Genomic DNA, 22,150 nt, shown 5'->3' with positions numbered 1-22,150 from the left:
GGTGTGGCAGAGTCTGTCCTGTCTGTCATGGGTGTGGTCTGCGCCACATCAGGGTGTGGCAGAGTCTGTCATGGGTGTGGTCTGCGCCACACCAGGGTGTGACACTCTCGTTTTAGAATCCTAAATTGTTTGGGACTGTGTTTTGTTATAAATAGAAACACCTCCCTTTAGGGTTTAAAAGAGAAAAAGAGCACGAAAAAAGAGGGTTTTGAGGGCTCTTTGAGGTTAGAAATCTTAGAGAGAGAGAGGCCAATTGCAAGCATTGTAATCTTCTTCAAGTAATCAAATAATTGTGTGGTGTGGCTTCCGAGGACGTAGGCACGTTGCCGAACCTCGTTAAATCTGGTGTGTTCTTTCTTGCTTACTTTCCTACAAGTTCTTATCTTTGATTTGTGGTGAATTTCTTTCTTGCTCAACTCTCAAACACAAGATCTGGAAGCGTACGGATTTGATTTGATTATTTCAAATCCCCAACATTTAGTTGATGCAGCGCGGAAGTGATAACTTCGGAATCCACTAAAGGTGTTCTCTGAATCCACATAGAACGATCTCCGAATCCACGAAGAACTACGAATCCACGAAGAAAATATTAAAAGAGAAATTTTATTGATGAAAAGTTGTTCTTCTTTGGGGTTACATGACTCTTTTTAAATAGAAAAACAAATAAGACTCCTAGTAAGACTAGAATTACAAAAATAGAAAATATCAAATAAGACTCCTAGTAAGACTAGAATTATAAAAAAAATGTTAAATTCTATAAAAAAAAAACTCCTTATAATAGAGGAAACAAATCATGAATCAAAATTGATTTTGTTTCCTAATCTAATTTGCTTATAATAGAGGAAACAAATCATGAATCAAAATTGATTTTGTTTCCTAATCTAATTTGATTCTAAAATTAAATTTATTTCCATCAAAATTGATTTTGTTTCCTAATCTAATTTGATTCTAAAATTAAATTTATTTCCTAATCTATATTTCCAAATCTAAATAGATTCCAACTCAGATTAAGCGTCCTACATCAGTCTCCTCTTGTTGAAAGAAGCTTAACCCCGAGCTTATATTTGTTAGAATAGTAGCTTCATTGATAAATAATTTTTTTCTCTTGCAATGATCAGCATCCGCCTTATATTTAGTATTGATTTTTTTTCATTTGTTTTTTTACCTCCTCTGTTAGGACTTCTTTTGTATCAAACTTGTGTATGAATCTTTTCCATGACAAGTGTATGTAACTGACAACATGTGGCACTGTAGTTGACATGAAAAACTCCTCCAAATATTTTCCTTGTTGCTTCCCATATTCTAGTGTCGACGGTATCATCTCATCCTCCAAATATTTTCCTTGTTGCTTCCCATATTCTAGTGTCGACGGTATCATCTCACCATTGTTAAAATTATTGATGATTATTGCTTCAAAAATCATCTCACCATTGTTAAAATTATTGATGATTATTGCTTCAAAAAAATAATTTTCTTCCTCATACTCCATGCACAATTCTTTCATCTCCTTTATCTCAAGCTCTCCGCCAAGCAATACACATACCATCAATTATCTCACTCTCTATTTTATCTTTCTCCTCTATCGGGACAATATCAATATGTATAACACCACTCACAATATCATGTGGAATATTCATCTCCATTAACATATCATTATCAACATCAGGAACCTTAGGATGAATCTTGATGGTGGCAAAATCTTCCTTTCTGGGGGGCTTGTTTGCCACTAGAGACACCTACCATTGCTTGTAGTTAAAAGGTAAGAAACGATCTCTCAATAATTTCTTCATCTTTGTCCAAGTTCGAACCGGATCCTTTCTTTGATGGCATCGATTTATCAGTACTTCATCCCACCATGCAGATGCTTTTTCTTTAAGCCTGTAGACCACTAATTTAACTTTTCAATCTTCTGGGATTATATTATACTAAAAGTACTTATCCACTTTATCAATCCAATCAAGAAAATCATCAGCATGAAGCTTTCCATTGAACGATGATATTTTTAATCCTCCAGCATCATAGTTCTCCTTTCTTCGGTAGCCTCTATGATCATCGATGTAGAATTTATCTTGTGAAGTCAGATCACGTCGTTGGCGACCATCAACGCGATTTTGAACTCCCGCCGTGTTCAGACGTTTAACTGTCGTCGCAAGTCGCTCCATGACAGTCTTCATCTGATTAACATCGGCCTTTAGCACGTCGAACTCAGTTTGAGAAATAGGGGTTTCATCACCTGCTATCGGATCGGAGGAACAAGACTCTGATACCAATTGACGCAGCGCGGAAGTGATAACCTCGGAATCCACCAAGGGTGTTCTCTGAATCCACAAAGAACGATCTCTGAATCCACGAAGAACTTCGAATCCATGAATTAAATATTAAAGAAAAACAAAATTTTATTAATCAAAAGTTATTCTTCTTTGGGGTTACATGACTCTTCTTAAATAGAAAAACAAATAAGATTCCTAGTAAGACTAGAATTACAAAAATAGAAAGTATCAAATAAGACTCCTAGTAAGACTAGAATTAAAAAAAAATGTCAAATTCTATCAAAAAAGACTCTTTATAATAGAGGAAACAAATCATGAATCAAAATTGATTTTGTTTCCTAATCTAATTTGACTCTAAAATTAAATTTATTTCCTAATCTATATTTCCTAATCTAAATAGACTCCAACTCAGATTAAGCGTCGTACATAATTAGTTTTCTTTCTGAAAATTTTTCTAGAATGCTGATCTTTTTGTCAATAAGTTATTAAACATTAGTGAAATTGCATTACAAATTTATTCATTTTGAATGAACTTTATTTGCTAAAATTATTTGAATTCAGTTTTTTTTCCTTTCTATTATTCTGAGGTAAAAGTAATCCTATGGAAAATCTGAGCACTTTGTAAACCTTCCTATAATGTTGGGACCACAGTGACACTCATTTTTCCCCCCACTATATATATTAATTAGATCCTTTTTTCTTTTTTTATTTTATTTGTTCAATTCTGTAGGCTGATCTTTTGCGGCAGCAAACCTTACATCAGATGCATCGCATACTCACTACCCGTCAAGCTGCACGAGCACTGCTTGCCATTAGTGATTACTTCTCCCGGTTAAGAGCGCTTAGTTCCTTGTGGGTTGCAAGGCCAAGAAGCTAGCAGGGATTCCGTTAGATTATTAGTGGGAGAATATATAATGTCGTTATGCTTGAATACTCGTTGGATTTTTTAGCTCCTCAGCCTGCTGTGGCAGTCAATTTTGTTCTTGTAATTAATCTACGACGAGTACTGTTCACTATAAGATATTTTGAAATTGTGTCCTTGTTAAGGAAACTTGTATCTTTGCCTTTCTGTTCTCTTGTTTTTTTCTGGAGAAGTGCGAAATTTGTGGTAGCTTTGCATAGAAATATAGTCTCAGTTGACATTTTTCAAGAGCGTCAAGAACGTTTTTTTATTGTTTTGTTGGTGTTTTGTGATCTTGATATCAGTTTTCGTTGCCGCAATATCCGCAACACAAAATTCATGTCTGTAATCAAAACTAGGTTGGAGCCTCTTTGTCAATATTTTTGGTGATGTCATTACCACATCTAATGAGTTCATTACTTTCCTCCAAGCTAGCGGCATTGTGACAACGGTATAAAAATTGTCTCCACCAATTGGTGCTCTGACAAATTTCTTCTATGCTTCCTAGATACTTGAATTCATTTATGCTCTAACTCTCCACAGATCACCTGATATAGGGAAATAGATCAAAGAGAGGAGCTTAAGATGGGTTGCAAACAATCAAGAAACACCCAAAATGATGCTCTCTCTCTCTGCAAGGAGCGCAAGAAGCTAATTGAGGAAGCAATTGCCTCATGGCAGGCCTTGGCAACTGCCTACTCCGGCTATAGCTTGTCCCTCAAAAACATCGGGGCTGCTCTAGGCGACTACAGTCAAGGAATCATCAATTATATCCATCAGTCCTCAAGAAAATCCTCCTTTAGCTTTCAAGTCCTTAATCCTACAAACGAAAGTCCCACATTCAATATCCCTACAAGCCCTCACTTCTTGTTATCCCCAATACTAGAGATCGAAGAGGAGAGCTACGGCAGCAATGAAGCAACAGAATCCACTCCCTTAATTGTTCACAATCAAGAAGTACATTCTCAGGTTGATCGAGAGCATGCGAAGGTTATTACGGAGATTATGAATGATCTTGATCAGCATTTTCTTGAATCGTCCAAGAACGCTCACCAAATCTCGGAGATTCTCGAGGCTCCTCATATTGGATATGATTCAAGAATTGACTACTCTGCTACGGTTATGAGGGCTCTTACATGGAATAGCTCGTCCGAAGGTATAGCATCAGATGATTTCGATATCCATGCTAGTATTGGTGAATTCGAAGAGAGGTTGTACAAAGAACTGAAGGCACTTGGGACGATGAAATATGAGTATGAGAGAAAGGTTGCTTCATTGAGAATTAAGCGAAAGGGAGCATCTGAGAAGGCAAAAGACAAAGACTATGCAGAAGTCACTCATTTTTGTACAAGATACATTGTTGGTAAGGATTCCTTACAATTTGTTATCTCAGAGATTGAGCACATAAGGGATGAAGTCTTATATCTAAAGCTACTTAAACTTATTGATGTTATGGCGAGAATGTGGCAATCTATGCATGAGCATCATGAAAGCCAGCTTAAGATTGTTATCAATCATGTAAGTGGAGCACTTGATAAAGTTCTTTCTCCTATAGTTACGAGCCAGCAACATTGGGAAAGGAGTGCTTTGCTATGGGAGCTCTTCAAAGAGTGGCGTTCACAATTTCAAAAGCTTGTGATTCATCAGATGGAATATATTGAAGCTTTGTATCGTTGGTCAGGCTTAACTGAATCACGAACATTTAGTAACTCGTTGAAGGAAGAATTGTTGCATAAACCAATTCAGCATCTTCTCGAAACATGGAAAGAAGAGCTTGAGAAGGTTCCTTATGATCTAGGAAGTCATGCTATTTGTTGCTTCTCAGATGTCATTCATATGATTATGGTGCATCAAGAGGATGAGATGAATCTAAGAAAGAAATGTGTGGAGACTTCGAAAGAACGTGAGAAGAAGGAAAAGCTGAGGGAAAATTTGAAGCCAAAGCTTGATATGGATGTGGAATCCTATGAAACTGCTTGTGAAATGTTGAGAGAGAAGTCAGTAAGTAGTCTCACAGTTCACTTGGAAGAGCTATTTAGGACTATGTCGGAGTTTGCCCTTGCATCTTCAGAGATGTATAATAAGGTAAAGCAAAGTTCATGTTTGTAAACATGATTTGTGCTTTTACATATGATCATCAGTTGAAGTACTTTTTGATAAGAAAACTAAAGATTTTATAGCTCAGTTATAATGTGACCTGTCAAATTTGATGTGGGGTACGGTTTGTTGGGTGACCAATCAAATGTGGTAAGAAAAATGTATTGACAAGCCTCGTTTATCAGATATAGTTGTAAACTATCATAAATCTCTTTTTGCTAACAAGCAAAGTGAAAACTTAGGATCATGCATAACATATGCACAAGTGGACAACAGAATTACATATAATACAAATAAACACACAAATGAATGATAACAATTATACACTTTCTTACATGATAAATGAAATCTAAAGTAAAACATCAGGTATAAGTTGTGCTCATGTTCATCGGAAGATAGTGATGGTGGAGACAAGTAAGCGTACATTGGAACCTAGGGAGTTGTTTGGATAGTAGGAATACTTGGAACAGTGGGCAATTCAGACAATGGAGGTAGCTCAAATTTTGGTAGTTCATGTTGGAATATCAAATTAAAATGTTAGAATAAATGAGGTTAATAGCATGAGTTTTTAGAAGTGCAAGACTCATAAATTTAGAAGGGGAAGAGACATAGGTTATGAAAGAATAAGAGTAACTTACTCATTTATGCTATTTATCTTTATGGCATTAAGATATTAGTTTAATTTGTGACTATTGGCATGCCTAGACGGTTTTGTTTTGAAGCCTATATAAAGGGATATTGTAATCCTTGTTTGATATGAAGAAAGAAAATTGAAGAAATATAAGTGAGTTCTTTGAGAGAGTTCTAAGTTCGTAAACTTAAGAGTCATCAGTGGTATCAGAGCCACTTGATCCAATTTTCCCATTCTCTCTTCTTCTCATGGCTACCGTAAATAATATTGGCAATCCTCAAGTGCCCAAATTATTGAAAGATAACTATGAGAGTTGGTCAATCCAAATGAGAGCCTTATTTGGTTCTCAAGAGTTGTGGGAGCTGATCATTGATGGGTTCAGGGAACCTACACCAGGTATCAGAGCCACTTGATCCAATTTTTCCATTCACTCTTCTTCTTTTGGCTACCACAAATAATCTTGTCAATCCTCAAGTGCCCAAATTATTGAAAGATAACTATGAGAGTTGGTCAATCCAAATGAGAGCCTTATTTGGTTCTCAAGAGTTGTGGTAGCTGATCATTGATGGGTTCACGGAACCTACACCAGAAGTAGAAGCCACCTATACCGGCGAAGAGAAGAAGACTCTCAGAGAGCAAAGAAAGAAGGATAGCAAGGCTCGTTTTCTACTCTATCAAGAGTTGGATGAGTCTACCTTTGAGAGAGTTGTCGAAGAAACAACGAGCAAGGAAGCATGGGAAATCCTTGCTACCATCTACAAAGGTGTCGAGCGGGTGAAGCGAATTCACCTCCAAACTTTGAGGGGTGATCTTGAAGCTGCTCAAATGAAAGATGAAGAAAAAAATCTCCGATTATTATTCACGATTACTTCTAATTGTGAATAAAATAAGGAGAAATGGAGAGAAGATGGAGGACATCCGAGTGATGGAGAAGTTGCCCCGATCCCTCACACTAAAATTCGAGCACGTGGTGGCGGCAATTGAGGAGTCAAAAAATTTGGAGGAGATCTTAATAGAGGAGCTCTTGGGATCTCTCCAAGTTCATGAACAACGAATGCAAAAGAAGGCTAGTTCCATAGTTTTGGAACAAGTACTAGAGTCAACATTAACTCTAAGTAATCAAGGCTCACAAGGTAGAGGTCGTGGTCGTGGTCGTGGTAGAGGTAGGGGACGTGGTCCCCAACAAAAAAACCACTCAAAATCAAGTGGAGACCCAAAGCTTTAGAGGACGAGGACGAAGCAATCATGGAAGATCCACACCTGGGCGTGAAAGCAACAAGAATGTTCAGTGCCATAACTGTCACAAATTTGGGCACTATGCTTCAAATTGTTGGCACAAAACTAAAGACCAAACCAATCTTGCCGAAGCAACAAATGATGTGGGTAACAAATCTACGCTTCTTCTTGCTAATGATGATTCAAGTGTTGAGAATGATGCTTGGTACCTTGACTCGGGTGCTAGCAACCACATGTGCGGGAAGAAAGAACTTTTCATGGAACTCGCAGAAGGAGTTCATGGAAGTGTGAGCCTCGGAGATTCTTCAAAACTCCCGGTTGAAGGCAAAGGGAAGATTAAAATCTACCAAAAGGATGGTAAGCCCGAGTATATTTCCGATGTTTACTATATTCCTAACATGAAAAGTAATATTCTTAGCATCGGTCAATTACTCGGAAAGGGATACAAAGTATATATGGAGAACAACCATCTTTGGTTGAAAAATACAAATGGAGGCCTCATAGCTTGTGTTAAGATGACAAGGAACCGCATGTTTCCCTTGCATCTAAACATGAAAGTCGACAAGTGTTTTCAAGGACTCATGGAGAATGAGTCATGGAGGTGGCTGTTGGCCTTTTTATTTTGATGATGATTTAACAAACAATTTACATCTAATATTATTTGTCTAGTGTTTGTGTTTTGTTATTTATTGTAGACAAACAATAAGATGGAGGTTGGCGGAATAGTGGTTGAAGCCTATGCAATTCAAATTGAAGATCCAAGTTCTAGCTTCATCCGCAATGTGTACCAAGTTAAGCTTATTGAAGATCAAGATCAAGCTTGTTTTGTTTCCAAGTTTATATAAATATGAAATTACATCTTTCATATTTATTGTTTTGGTTTTTCAAGTTTAAATATAAAACAATTGAATATAATTAGAAAATACATTGTTATTTCATGTTTATATACTTACATATGATTTTATCAATATCAATTTTATTTAGTTCAATAAAATCATGTTTATTGTTTTAAAAGTTTGCAAAATAAGTATTTTTATGAAAATATTGTTTTCTTGGTTTATAGACTTAAAAATAATCATATACATCTTTTATTAAGTCTACAAAATCATTTTGTAATGTTTCAAAACATGGTTAAGCTAAAATATCAAAACTCATGTGTTCACATTTTCATGTTTTGGACTATTTGGCAAAATAATGATATTTCTCATTTGGGAGGTCCTTTTTCAAAACCAGTTCTTGTAGCATGTTTATTATTATGTCTACAATCATCTTCCAAAGTTTCATAATTTTTGGAATTTATTTGATATTTTTAAACCCAGTTTAAAGTTGAGTTTTCTGTGCACTTTAGGTCTGTGCACGTTTAGTCGACTCATTAGTCGACTCATAAGTCGACTCACGAAGTGCAGCGGAGTTGTGATTTTTCTTCTGCTGAGTCGACTCATATAAGTCGACTCATTAGTCGACTCAAAAGTCGACTCATGAGTCGACTCATAAGTCGACTTATGAAAGAGCCGTTGCACAGTAACGGCTAGTTTCTAGCAGTATTTTCTGGAGGTTTTTTTGTCTTTTTAGTTGAGTTTTGGCTGAGGTTTTGGGTGGCTATATATACCCCCTTACTCTCATCCTTCATATCTAACTAATAGAATGTTTTAAACAAGTTTAATAAGTGTTTAAAGTTTGTTTTAGTTTGTTTAAAAGAGTGTTTAAGAGTTTTGTTTGTGAAGAGAATTTCACAAGAGCAAGTAGAGATCATCCTTGGTGTTTGAGCATTCACTCTTCTCCCTCTCTTTTGTTATCTATAGAGAAGTTTTTCTAAACTCAATCTAGCTTTACATTTATATTGTTTAATTACCATTTTATTAAGCTAGTGTTTATATTGAGTTTAGTTGATTTTATTTACTCTTTGTTTACACACACAACCATTGAGCTTATTGTATTTTTATACTTAGTATAATTTAGGTTGTGGGATTGTGTGACTTAGAGTGTGATCTTACATTGTGTTCTCATCCATTGTAGAGAACAAATTTATTTGTATTTATGCCTAATTGTGAGGATCACTTTGTAATACACTTGTACACCAAGAGGAGTGTGTGGTGAGGATGGAGTCGATACCAAGAGGAGTGGCGTTAGTGGCCTAGTGAGAGGTGATAATTTCGAGCACTTGAGAGAGTCGATACGTGAGGACCAACACTTGAGGTTGTAGCTTGTGTATGTATATTGTGAGGATTTGTGAGAGTTATCGGTTGACTTGATAACCGAGTGTGTAGAGTTTTCGGTTAGCTAGAAAATCGAGTGTGTAGAGAAGTTCCGGCTTTCAAACCGGGTTGTATAGTGGATTCTTCTCGAGAGTGGGGAGCGGGGACGTAGGACGGAAGGTCCGAACCTCGTGAACATATATCGTATTTTGTTTGCATTAGCGCACTTATAACTGTTCATCTTATAGCCTATTGCATCTTGTTTATATTGTCCACTAGTTTGTTTCACCCTTGTGATAGTTTAAATATATCCTTGCATATACCATATATTATATCTCATTGCTAGGATATATCACCTTAGTTATATTACTTATTCTTGCTCATATCACATTGTATATCTATCTTGCAAGAATAATTTGTTAATAAGTTTTAAATTGGCATAAAATCGGACTAGATTAGCATAAACCCTATTCACCCCCCCTCTAGGGTTCTTTCATAGCGACCTTAGGGTCTAACAATTGGTATCAGAGCTTGGTGCTCATTGATTTTAGGTCTAATCGCCTTGAGTTAAATATCCAAGTTATCTTTTTGTGCTAATCCAATTTTTGATTATTATATCTTGCTTGTATATTTTTATAAATTATGAATATGAATGATACATCTTGTTTAGGCTATGATCCTAGTGTTGCTCCAAAATATAGAAACTTCTATTATGCTCAATGGTGCTTTAGATTTAAAATATTTATTAAATCTAAAAATATTGATTTATGGGAAGTTATTGACAATGCTTATATTGTGTCCACGTTGGAGAAATCCAAGTGGAGCAAACATGATAAGAAGATGTTTAGAATGAGCAAGTTAATGTTAGAATTCATGCTTAATGCTTTTGAACCATGTATTTCTAACGAACTTGCTCATTTTGATAGTGCCTACACAATATGGAAACTTTTTAAAGCATATCAAGGTGACTTGTAGGAGATTCGACGCGTCATGGTGGAATCGACTTCAAGTAATAGTGGAGCATCATGCACACGTCCACTAGGGGATAACCCTAGTGTGGTATGCGAGTCCGAATCCGAATATGATTTATCTTTTGATGAACTCGCCTGTGTTAGTGAAAAATTATTGCATACCTATAACAAATTGCATAAAAAAATTATTGATTTACAAAGCAAGCATGAAGGTTTAAAATCCGATCATGAGAAGTTAGCTTCCAAATTTGATATCATTACTCAAGAAAATGATGCTCTTAAAGTAAACAATGATATGTTAAATTTAAAAAATAATAATTTAAAATTGGATATTACTAACTTGACTCATGAAAAAAAAATGTCATGTTAGAAGTTGAGAACATAAAAAATGATACTGCTTCTTTTATAAATGACTATTTATGTTCTACTTCTAATAAAAGTGCATATGTGCCAAATAATGAAGATTTGAATCTTGTGAATAAACGTATTTCATCTTTAGATTCAACTTTGAGAATATGCATTGATAACCATAAGAAGCTTATGAATATGTGTGCCAAGTCTAGTGCAAACAAGTCATCATCCACTCATTATGCACACATATATAGCAAAGTTTACAAGTGCTCTATTTACGATCGTAAAGTCCATATAGCTAAATTTTGCTATGATGCATACAAACATAAAAATGTCAATGCTCCTTGTGCATCTCATCAAGTTTCTTCATCACATGTACACACACATGCACTCATTGTTCATCATAAGCATGCTCATGTGTATAGATGTGATCATTGTGATCGTTTTGGTCATTTGGCCGAATATTGTTTTGATTTGAAAAGAAATCCCGTTTGCCAAATGTTTCTAGTACCACATGCTTTTAAATGTGATGTTTGTGGTAGGTTTGAACATCTTGCTAAATTTTGTTTTGATATGCAAAAAGATTCCAAGTTGCAATATGTTCCAAATAGACTATTGTTTAAGAATGTTTCTTATTTGAAAAATATTTCTAAAAGACAATCTTTATTTGCAAATGATTTCCGTCCATGAGATAATGGTCCACAAAAACAAATGGATCTCTTTCATTGCACAAATTACAATCGAAAAGGTCATTTGAGTGATTATTGCTTTGACCGTGTTAGTGCACCACATGTGCCCAAGAGGGTTCATAACCCTAGGGCTTTGAGCTTTATTGATAGGGGTCATGTCCCTAAACAACCCGGCACCAAGAAAGCTTGGGTGCCAAGATGATCTTTAAACCAAGAATTTTAGTGTTTTTATTTTTTTTTTCTTGGTTTTGAAAATTATGTTTTAAAATTTTTTTTAATATGAAAATAATTTTTCTTTGATCAATTCTTTTGTTTTCATGATTATTAGTTTTGATTTTTGTTAAGAGGTTTGTATTTATATAACCCCCCGAGTTTATTGGGTGTTTATTTTCTAAATCATGTTTATTGGGTGCTAAAATGATTATATGGGTTGGAACAAGCTCAAGAGCTTGATATTGTTGTCTCTCTTAAAAATTGTGTTTTGATTTGTTGCTTTGAATTCATTATATTTTACTTATATGATGATATTTATGTGTTTGTGCTTATGGATCATCTATTCGTGTCTTATAATGTATTCTATGAGTGGTTTGATCAAGTTATACGAAGAAAATTTTCTTCTTTGATCAAACATTGTTTTTGGACTTAAATCTTGATTTATGACTTTATTTGAGTGATTTGTTTTCACTTGAAAACTTTTTTCATGGTTCTCATGTTTTCCTTATTCCTTTGTTTTCATAAATCTATTTTTATACACTATGTTTTTATAATTGTGTAATGAGATACTTCTTTCATAAATGACATATTAATATGTGTTCTTATTATCTTGTTTGTATGTGAGTTATGTTTAGCATATCTTTCATTTATGCTTACTCATATGTTTTTGCCTTAGCTTTCATTTCATATATTCTATATGGCATTTTGATGGGGGAGCTATTCCTTATACTTGTTTTATACTCACTCATGCATATTGATAGGGGGAGCTTTCGCTCTCTTAATTCTTGTTGTTTTCTCCTTTTTGATGTTGTCAAAGGGGCAGAAATATTATGAGTATACATTTCCTTGTTTATATGCATGTGAATTATAATTTATATATTCATTTTCATTCATGCATATATCTTTTTTGTAAATTGTTTGTCATCATCAAAAAGGGGAGATTATTGGCCTTCTTGTTTTGATGATGATTTAACAAACAATTTACATCTAATATTGTTTGTCTAGTATTTGTGTTTTGTTATTTATTGTAGACAAACAATAAGATGGAGGTTGTCGGAATAGTGGTTGAAACCTATACAATTCAAATTGAAGTATTCAAAGCTTTTGTAGAAAAACAAACTGAAAGAAGGTTGAAAGTCTTAAGAATTGATAGAGGAGGGGAATTTCTATCATCGGAGTTTAATAGTTTCTGTGAAAATGAAGGTATACACCATGAACTAACCACACCTTACACATCTGAACAAAATAGGATTGCGGAGAGAAAGAATAGAACAATAGTTGAGATGGCTAGAAGCATGCTGAAATTTAAGAATTTACCTAACAAATTCTGGGCAGAAGTGGTAGCAACAACAGTTTATGTTTTAAATCTGTCCCCAACAAAAGCAGTAATGAACATAATTCCGTTTGAGGCTTGGTATGAAAGAAAACCTGGAGTTGGGCATCTAAGGGTATTTGGTTGTATTGCTTATGCTTTTATAAACCCGCAAAAGAGAACAAAATTGGATGAAAAATTTGAAAAATGCATTTTCATTAGCTATTGCACTCAATCTAAAGGCTATAGGCTGTATAGTCCAGAAAGTGGCAAAATTATTATGAGTAGAAATGTTTTGTTTGATGAAAAACAAGTTGGCTGTGGAAGGAAACCGTCGAAAATCGAGAGATTAGAGAACCAGATAATGAAGAAATAGTTGAAGGTGTGCAGCAACAACTTAGTCCAAATACCAGTGTGCAATCGTAAAATAGCAACACAAACCAATCTTCTTTGAGCGGTGAAGAGAGCTCGAATAAAACTGCAAGCACTGAATCACCAATAAGAGTTTATAGGAGGTGTGATCGAAGTCCAGAAATAACAAGTAGAAAGACCAAGACCTTGCAAGAATTGTATGAAAGTACACAGGTTTTGCTTGTTGCAGATCCCACAACTTATGAAGAGGCAGCCGAAAAGGAGGAATGGTGTAGGGCAATGCAAGAAGAACTAATGGCAATTAAGAAGAACAAAACATGGCAGCTAGTGAAGCTTTCTGAAGGTAAGAATGTAATTGGAGTAAAATGGGTTTTTAGAACAAAGTTTGGTGCGGATGGAAGTGTGCAGAAGTTCAAAGCGAGACTTTTAGCAAAAGGTTATGCACAAGAGTATGATATGGACTATGAAGAAACCTTCTCACCAGTGGCTAAATTTGAGACAGTACGTTTGTTACTAGCTCTGGTAGCTCAATTGAAGAACTCCGTATACTAATTTGATGTTAAGTCAGCCTTTCTTAATGGTGAGTTGATAGAAGAAGTTTATGTTGAGCAACCTAAAGGGTTTGAAGTGAAAGGCAAAGAGAACTATGTGTACAAATTAGCAAAGGCCTTGTATGGTTTGAAACAAACACCAAGGGCGTGGTACAGCAAAATTGATTCTTATTTCATAAATTCTGGGTTTGAAAGAAGCAAAAGTGAGCCCAATCTTTATATCAAAAGGAATGGAAGAGAAGAGCTTTTGATTGTGTGTTTCGAATATGAATTTCATGTAATTTATCATGTTATATAGATTGTGTTGCTCCCAGAAGTTTTTATCTGCTGCTTTCATGTTTCCATGCAAGATTCATGTCGTTTTAATCATGTTTGAATCAACTAAACACGGTGTGAACACAACACATACAACCATATTGAGAATCTGGAATTTCGGCTCGCGGTCTACTGCGCCCTAGCGGCGGTCGACTGCGTGTAGGACAGAGGCATGCGTAGGCCCTGGAACCCGTCGCGGTCGACCATCATGTAATTGCGGTCGACCGCCAAGTGTATTTTTGGCCTGTGCATGTTTAAAATTGACTGTTGAGTTTTCGAGCAAGTCTCTCGACCTTGCACTGTTATGATACGATGTTTATAAGTTGTTTAACATGTGAGATATCAGTAAACACCAGATATGGACACGTACACCGAGATATGTACACATTTGGTTAAAATATATTGTGTTAACATACTAAATATGAAAAGTATACAAATATTATGTTTCCGGGATAGGAAGATGAAACCTATTTCCACAGGGTGATTGAGTAAAAGTATTATAAAAGTATCGTCATATTATGTTTTCGGGATAAGGAGATGAAACCTATTTCCACAGGGCGATTGAGTAAGAGTATTACAAAAGTATCGTCATATTATATTTCCGGGATAGGGAGATGAAACCTATTACCACAGGACGATTGAGTAAGAGTATTACAAGAGTATCACTAATATACATAAGATATGCACATTTGTAAGTAATTTAAAGTATAATTTTGCTTCCATATTGAATAACCGAAAGTAGGCTTTCTCTCAGACTGTGGCTTGCACAACATGGTATGTGGTTGGCTTTTGTTTGGATGAGTTCCTTTTATGTCAAATCCGTCTACCCGAGTGTAGATCAGGATGAGATATTTGTTCTATAGGTTTGAGGTTTGGAGTATTATATTTTTGTTTGTTATTTATCATTTATAGAGTTTGGAATTAGTATTTAAGGAGTCACAATTTGAGACATGGTATATACATGAGGCTTTCCTTGTTTGGATTATTTCGTTCGACGTACTAACTCTCGTATTGTGGATTCCTAAATACTATTCTCCAGTTAGATGTATATGAATGATTCTATATTTATGTACTCTCTATATTTTCTATACACTCCTACCCCTTCCCCTGGGGAGAGGTGGATATGTTCTCGCTATAGCGTTTTGACGCTCGTTGTTTCCCCCCTTTCAGACAGTGAGTACAACATACAGAGAGTCGCAAGCTGATGGGACTTCTTCATAGATTCCATCTAGCTATTTACTATTTTAGTAGTTATTCAGAACTCCACGGTTAATTGATTATGTTTAGACTCTAGATTTGTATTATATTTTGTAGAGGTTGAGAGCTGTAGTGATACTTTATTTGACTCATTGTATTTAAGGTTTATTTCAGACTCAGAGATATTTCTATTCTATTTCAGTTGGGCGCATTGATGAGAATTCTCTTATTGCTTCTGTGTATGCTTGGCTTATTTTAATTTTTTATTTGCCTGTCGGTATTTTTACCTATTTGTTGTTTCCACTAGAGAGATAGTATCTGTGATGGTAAAACATATCATAGCATGGTGTTTGATACTTGGTAGGTTTGACAATCCGGGTTTCTCCTTGGACTGCAGTCTCGTGTGAAACCTGGGGTGTTACAGAAACACCACACCACATGTTCAATCAACTGGATTCACAAGGGAAATGATGTGCATAACGATGAGATATATCAAGTACCTTTTCTATAGACCGCTTTGTTGATAAGGTATTATGTAATGTGATTAATGTGGATGTTTGTCATATGCTTTTAGGTAGGCCATGGCAGATTGATGTTTGTGCCACTTATAGAAGCAGAGATAATGTTTGGGTTTTAGTATCACGTCCTAATGATAAATCTATTATAGGAACAAAATGGATATTTAGAAATAAGTTAGATGAAAATGGTAATGTAGTTAGAAACAAAGCTAGGTTAGTTGCTCAAGGATATTCTCAAGAAGAGGGAATAGACTATGATGAAACCTATGCTCCTGTAGCAAGATTAGAATCAATTAGATTATTACTTGCCTTTGCTTGCTATATGGGTTTCAAACTATATCAAATGGATGTAAAAAGTGCTTTCCTAAATGGCTTCATCAAAGTAGAAGTCTTTGTTGAACAACCACCTGGATTTGAAAATGAGAAATTTCAAAATCATGTATATAAGTTGAAGAAAGCTCTTTATGGTCTCAAACAAGCACCACGTGCTTGGTACGAAAGACTTAGAAATTTTCTTTTAACTTCAGGTTATGAAGTTGGCAAAGTAGATTGTACTTTGTTTATTAAGAAAATATGTTTAGCGACGGCTAATTCCGTCGCTAAAATGTAAATTTCCGTCGGTAAAATAACTTTACCGACGGAACAATGGCGACGGAATTTGCCGTCGCTATAAGTAGTTTTATAGCGACGGAAATGTCCGTCGCTATTGTTCCGTCGGTAAATTGCTGTTTTCCACTAGTGTAGGTTTCAAGCAAATCCGAAGGAATCACATTTGAAAGCTGTAAAAAGAATTTTTAGATATTTAAAGGATACAACCAACTATGGTTTATTTTATAATAAATCTAGCAATTTGGATTTAATTTCATATAGTGATGCGGATTTTGCGGGATGTAAAACTGATAGAAAGAGCACAAGTGGTACTTGTCATTTTTTAGGACACTCATTAATATCTTGGTTTAGCAAGAAACAAAATTCAGTTTCTTTATCCACAACTGAAGCCGAATACATTGCTGCTAGTTTAGCATGTGCTCAAGTTATGTGGATGAAGCAAACCTTGTTAGACTATGGTATTAAATGTCAAACTTCACAAATATTTTGTGATAACACTAGTGCTATTAATTTATCAAAGAATCCAGTACATCACTCCCGTACCAAACATATAGACATTAGACATCATTTTCTAAGAGATCATGTTCTTAAAGGAGATATCTCTTTAGAATTTGTTTCAACAGATAAACAAATTGCCGATATATTCACAAAACCCCTAAAAGAAGAAACTTTTGTAAAATTTAGACGCGAATTAGGTATATGTACAATAATCGACATTAATTGATATATATGTGTGTTACTATGTATGTGTGAATGAAAATGTTTGAAATATATGTGTATTATTTGTATAAACAAAATACTAGGGTTAAACCAGAAGTTTTACACAAATTGTTATGTAATTCACTATCTGGTCGACCATATTTTGACATGGTCGACCATACATGTTGATACTGGACAGTAAACGGATATCTGTCACTATCTGGTCGACCAGGACCTGGTTTGGTCGACCAGACAGAAGCAGTTATGCCCAGTTTGGATTTTTGTGTTATGACATCAAGTCTTTAGTACACTTTGACTACTTTTAATTATTTTCACCAGCCCTTGACTCCTTGGAGGCTACATTCAAAGCATCTTTGACTCATTGGGTACACAACCCATTGAATGAATCTTTGACTCATTGGGTACACAACCCATTGAATGCATCTTTGACCATTGAAAACCCTCATACTTCTCTCTATAAATAGTCTTCCATTCATCTCATTCTTCTTCACACCTTACCTCTCTACATTTCAAGAAGTTGAAAAGTTTTCTTGGTATCATGTCTACTTCTAAAAGACCATCCTCTTCCAAATCCAAAAGAGCAAGATCCACCATAGATCCGGATGTTGCTTATCAACAATATCTCAACAATCCTACTTTAGCAAAGGAATTTGTAAAGTTCTCAAGTCAAGACGTTCATCAAGTAAAGTTCTCAAGTAAGGATGTTCATCAAGAGCGTTTTATCAAATTTTCCGATTTTGAGCATTATCCTTTAGAAAATCTTTTCAAAAATACGGGGTTGTTTGAACTTTTCTCCATAAGAAATGTTGTTCCTTGCTATCCTTTTTTGTTAGATTGTTCTATACAAATATGAGTTTCAAGTCTAGTTATCTCAAGTCTATGTTGAAGAATGTACCCATTAAGCTCACTCCTAAGAGGATTTCTGAAATACTCAATGTACCCAATACCGGTGCAACTTTGAGTGAAATCGAGATGATAGATCCTACAATTCTTACTTCTATGCTAGAAGATGGTCAAAATCTTAATCCTCCTATCTACAATAGAGTTCTTCGCCCTCTTCCTAGACTAATTGGTAGGATTCTCTCTCACAATATCCTCCAAAAGTCGGGTTCTTTTACTTATATCTCTCTTGATCTAGCCAAATTCATTTATGCCGTCATGGGAGATATTCAAGTTAATTGGGCACTTGTTATTTACAACAACTTGCTCAAATCAAAACAAGAAGGCCAACAGGATATAGTGAGTGACTCGGTTCCTTTCAATCGAGCCGCTTTAGCAAGAATGAAGATTCCTCACAATCCGAATGAGCACAACATGGATGTGGAAGAAGAAGAAGTTGGTGAAGATGATGATAACGATGAAGATGAAGAAGAAGCACAAGCTCAACCTCAAGAGCAAACACATGAGCAAATCTTTTGACTATGCTGGAATTACTAGTCAATTTGAGACTCTCACTACAAATCAAACATGCATATTGGAAACCCAAGATAGATTGGTTGCATCTCATTATGTAATGCAATACCAACTTTCCCAAATGCGTGAGAGTCAAGATGCCATGCGTAAAAGTCAAGATGAACTTCTTCGTTACTTTCATGATCAATTTCCTCCACATCAATAGAGTTCATTAGTTATTAATGAACAAGTATGTTAGCTATGTTTGCTTTTGCTAGTTATTACAATTTAAAGATGGAGGAACTGTTACCTTCGGTGACAACAACAAGGGTCAAGTGGTAGGAATTGGAACGGTTGGTATAAACTTTAAAACTCTTATTAATAGTGTGTTATTAGTTGATGGTTTAAAGTATAATTTGCTTAATATAAGTCAATTATGCGATAAAAACTATAAAATAGTGTTTGAAAATGACATGACAATTTTATTGTTCAACGGTTTTAGAAAGAAAAATATTTATATAAACAAAATACTAGGGTTGAACCAGAAGTTTTATATTAATTGTTTCATTATTTATTATCTCCCTTTCTATTCTCCTTTTTGTTAATGACAAAGGGGGAGATATATTAGAATATTGAAATATTGACAACTATTGCAATATTGAATATTGACATGTATGCATTGTTATACAATATTAGGATTACTAATAAGTGCTATTTTTTGTGTGTTAAATTAACATGTATGCATTGTTGCAGGGGAAGTAAGTATGTTATTAAAGTTTTTTAATATTATTTGTCATCATCAAAAAGGGGGAGATTGTTGGGAACATGGTTGATGTTACAATATCTCTTGTATTTTGATGATAACAAATCATTGTTTATCTAACATATTTTACTGCAGATTCAAGATATACATCTCAAAGCAACAATCAAGTTATTAAGGCTATTTCAAAGACAAGATTTCAAAGATCAAAAGATGAAGTTAATCAAGTCACTTCGCGCTTCAAGAAGAAAATATATTTTACAAGAGTGATGTAATTTTGTCTTTTTTTTTAGAATCTTTGTACAAGCCTTGATCACACACACAACACACTAATCACTTAGAAAATCATAGAAAATATTCTAAGTATAATTCTAAGTCTAATGAACGAATGAATAACATTTTAAACTATTGAAAATATGTATAACATAGTTTCTGGCCGACCAAAGAAATATCTGGTCGACCAGATATGATAACCAGAAACAGAGATTCAGAAAAATCTCTGTCTGGTCGACCAGATATGGACCTGGTCGACCAGAGGCTTCAGTCTCGACCACAGAATTTACAAATCGCCTGTCTGGTCGACCAGGACTGAATTTGGTCAACCATACAAGTTCCAGGAAGTCTGTATGGTCGACCAGGCCTCAATCTGGTCGACCAGATAGTCTTTCTAACTGTCATTTTCTTTCAAATAACATGAACGTTTTATGAACGTTTTGGCAGTTATTTTTGAAATATTTTGAACTAAACTTATGCCTATAAATAGGTGTTAAGTTCTGAAGAAAAACCACAATATTCCTTGCTATAAACTTGAGTTTTTCTTGAGTTCTTAACTCCATCTTTGAAGAGAAAAACTGAATGTTAATTTTTAGTTTTGTTCTTGATTAAAATTCCATTACTCTAGAACAAAAACCATTCCTATAGCCTATTGTAAGTCACTCACATCTACACATCAAGGCTTATAAGAAGAGAAAGAGTTGTACCATTTTGTTTCAGTTTGATAATCTCTTGAAAGAAGAGATTATTGTGGCATTGGCAATTTGCGGGTTGCAATTGCTTGCTGTTTTTGCAAGTGGAAATAGTGGAGAAAATCTCAAGCGAGGCTTGGGACTGGATGTAGGTCTGGAGGACCGAACCAGTATAAATCCTTGTGTTTGCGTATGCAATTTTTTGTGATTGTCTACACATTGGTTTGATCCTTCATACTCTTTGTGATATTATTCTATTGAAATTTAAAGTTTCCACATTAGATTTCATAAACACTATTCAACCCCCCTTCTAGTATTTGAGTGCCATTGCAGCGATCTTTCAAAAGCTGAAGAAGAGCCGCAACCCAAGCCGCAGCAGCAACGCAACCAGAACAACGCCCAGCGGTCTAAGGGAAAGGAGACTTTAGCAGCTGACTACACGCGAGTGCCACCGCCTACTAAGCAAGGCAAGGCGCCAAATCAACAAAGAGCACCCAAGCAGTATTCGTTTAAAGAGGAGCATGTGGATACCTTATTCCAATTGCTCCGAAAGAACAACAAACTTCAGTTGCCTGAAGTCAGGAAGCCGGATGAAGCAGGGAAGGTGGATGACCCCAACTATTGCCGTTATCACAGGTTCCTTGGACATCCTACCAGAAAATGCTATGTCTTCAAAGACATTTTGCAGAATTTGGTAAATGCTAATGTGCTCACTTTGAAACCCGAGCAGAAGACCGTATCCACTAATATGGTAGCGGTCCAATTCGGTGACTTTCCTCCCGTAGTAACTACGAATGGCGTTATTCCCATTCGTAAGGGAGAAATGCACTTGAAGAATGCTGACTTGCATAGTCAGAAAGACAGGGGGTTGGTACCCCTCACCACCCCAAAAGGGGAAATCATCTGGGTCCACCCTGATCTACTAGGAGATCAACAATGGACGAACACCTCGTCCAAAAAGAAGGGAGGCAAGGCTAAGTCTTCCAATATGATTAGCCCCTCCATTATTGAAAATGATGATCACCTCAAACCTCTTACTGATTCAGAAGAGGAGACTGGCACTCGGTCAGGAAAATCTTACTTGAGGAATTATAGCCAAAATACTCAAGAGATTGAGGAACAACCCCAAGACGCTGGGGGTTCTGTCCCGAAAAAGCCAGTTGATAAAGGAAAACAAAAGGAGCTTCGATTCAACAAAAACCTCCACCAGGAGTCTGGAGAATCAAGCGCTCCCTTCCAGTTCAATGTTATGGCATAGTTGGCCAACATACTGGCCAGAATTACGCTATATGAGCTCCTAAGGTTGTCCAAAACCACCAAGGAAGCTCTGATCGAAGCCTTAAGGAATACGGAGAGCTTCATCACCCAAGTCACTCCAATTCCCGAAGCTTCTGAAGATCAAACTTGTCGGCAATGTCTGCAAGCGGCGAGGAGTTTACCCTGCATATCATTCACACAGGAGGACATGCAGGTCAAACACAAGCACGACAGACCGCTGTACTACACAGGGTATATCGGATCCTCCGAAATCAGTCGTGTCCAAGTAGACCCAGGCTCAGCACTCAGCATCATGCCTTATAGGGTCATGCAGGTCTTAGGAATTCCTATGCATCGACTGAACACTACTCAGACTACCATCTTCGGGTTCAACGCTAATAGCACTCGGCCCCTGGGAAAGATCAAGCTCAGATGCCAGATCAGAGATCTTAAGTCCGAAGTGAATTGTTACATCATAGATGCGGACACGTCCTACAATCTTTTGCTAGGACGACCATGGATACATGCAAACCGTATTATCTCATCTACACTGCATCAGGTCATGAAGTACGCCAACGATGAGGGGGAAGTCTGAACCTTAATTGCGGTAAAATACCCCTTCCGAGGA

The 22,150-nt window shown here is 35.9% G+C and overlaps 2 protein-coding genes across 2 annotated transcripts in view; both read left to right on the top strand.

The window, feature by feature from the left end:
• LOC109845172 (transcription factor TGA2.2-like) overlaps positions 1–3,339 on the top strand; it is a 31,231-nt gene extending 27,892 nt beyond the window's left edge. Inside the window, exon 10 of the mRNA XM_020414387.1 lies at positions 3,001–3,339. Within this exon, the coding sequence (XP_020269976.1) occupies positions 3,001–3,147 (147 nt within the window). The 3' untranslated portion in view covers positions 3,148–3,339. The remainder of the gene's footprint in view (positions 1–3,000) is intronic.
• On the top strand, positions 3,757–6,784 carry LOC109846185. The gene is made up of 2 exons (XM_020415408.1): positions 3,757–5,256; positions 6,455–6,784. The coding sequence occupies exons 1-2, from the start codon at positions 3,757–3,759 to the stop codon at positions 6,782–6,784; spliced, it is 1,830 nt and encodes a 609-aa protein (XP_020270997.1).

Source organism: Asparagus officinalis, chromosome 6 (genome assembly GCF_001876935.1).
Source record: "Asparagus officinalis chromosome 6, Aspof.V1, whole genome shotgun sequence".
NCBI lineage: Eukaryota > Viridiplantae > Streptophyta > Magnoliopsida > Asparagales > Asparagaceae > Asparagus > Asparagus officinalis.
The sequence above is the reverse complement of the archived record's forward strand: the minus strand, read 5'-3'. Positions and strand labels throughout refer to the sequence as shown.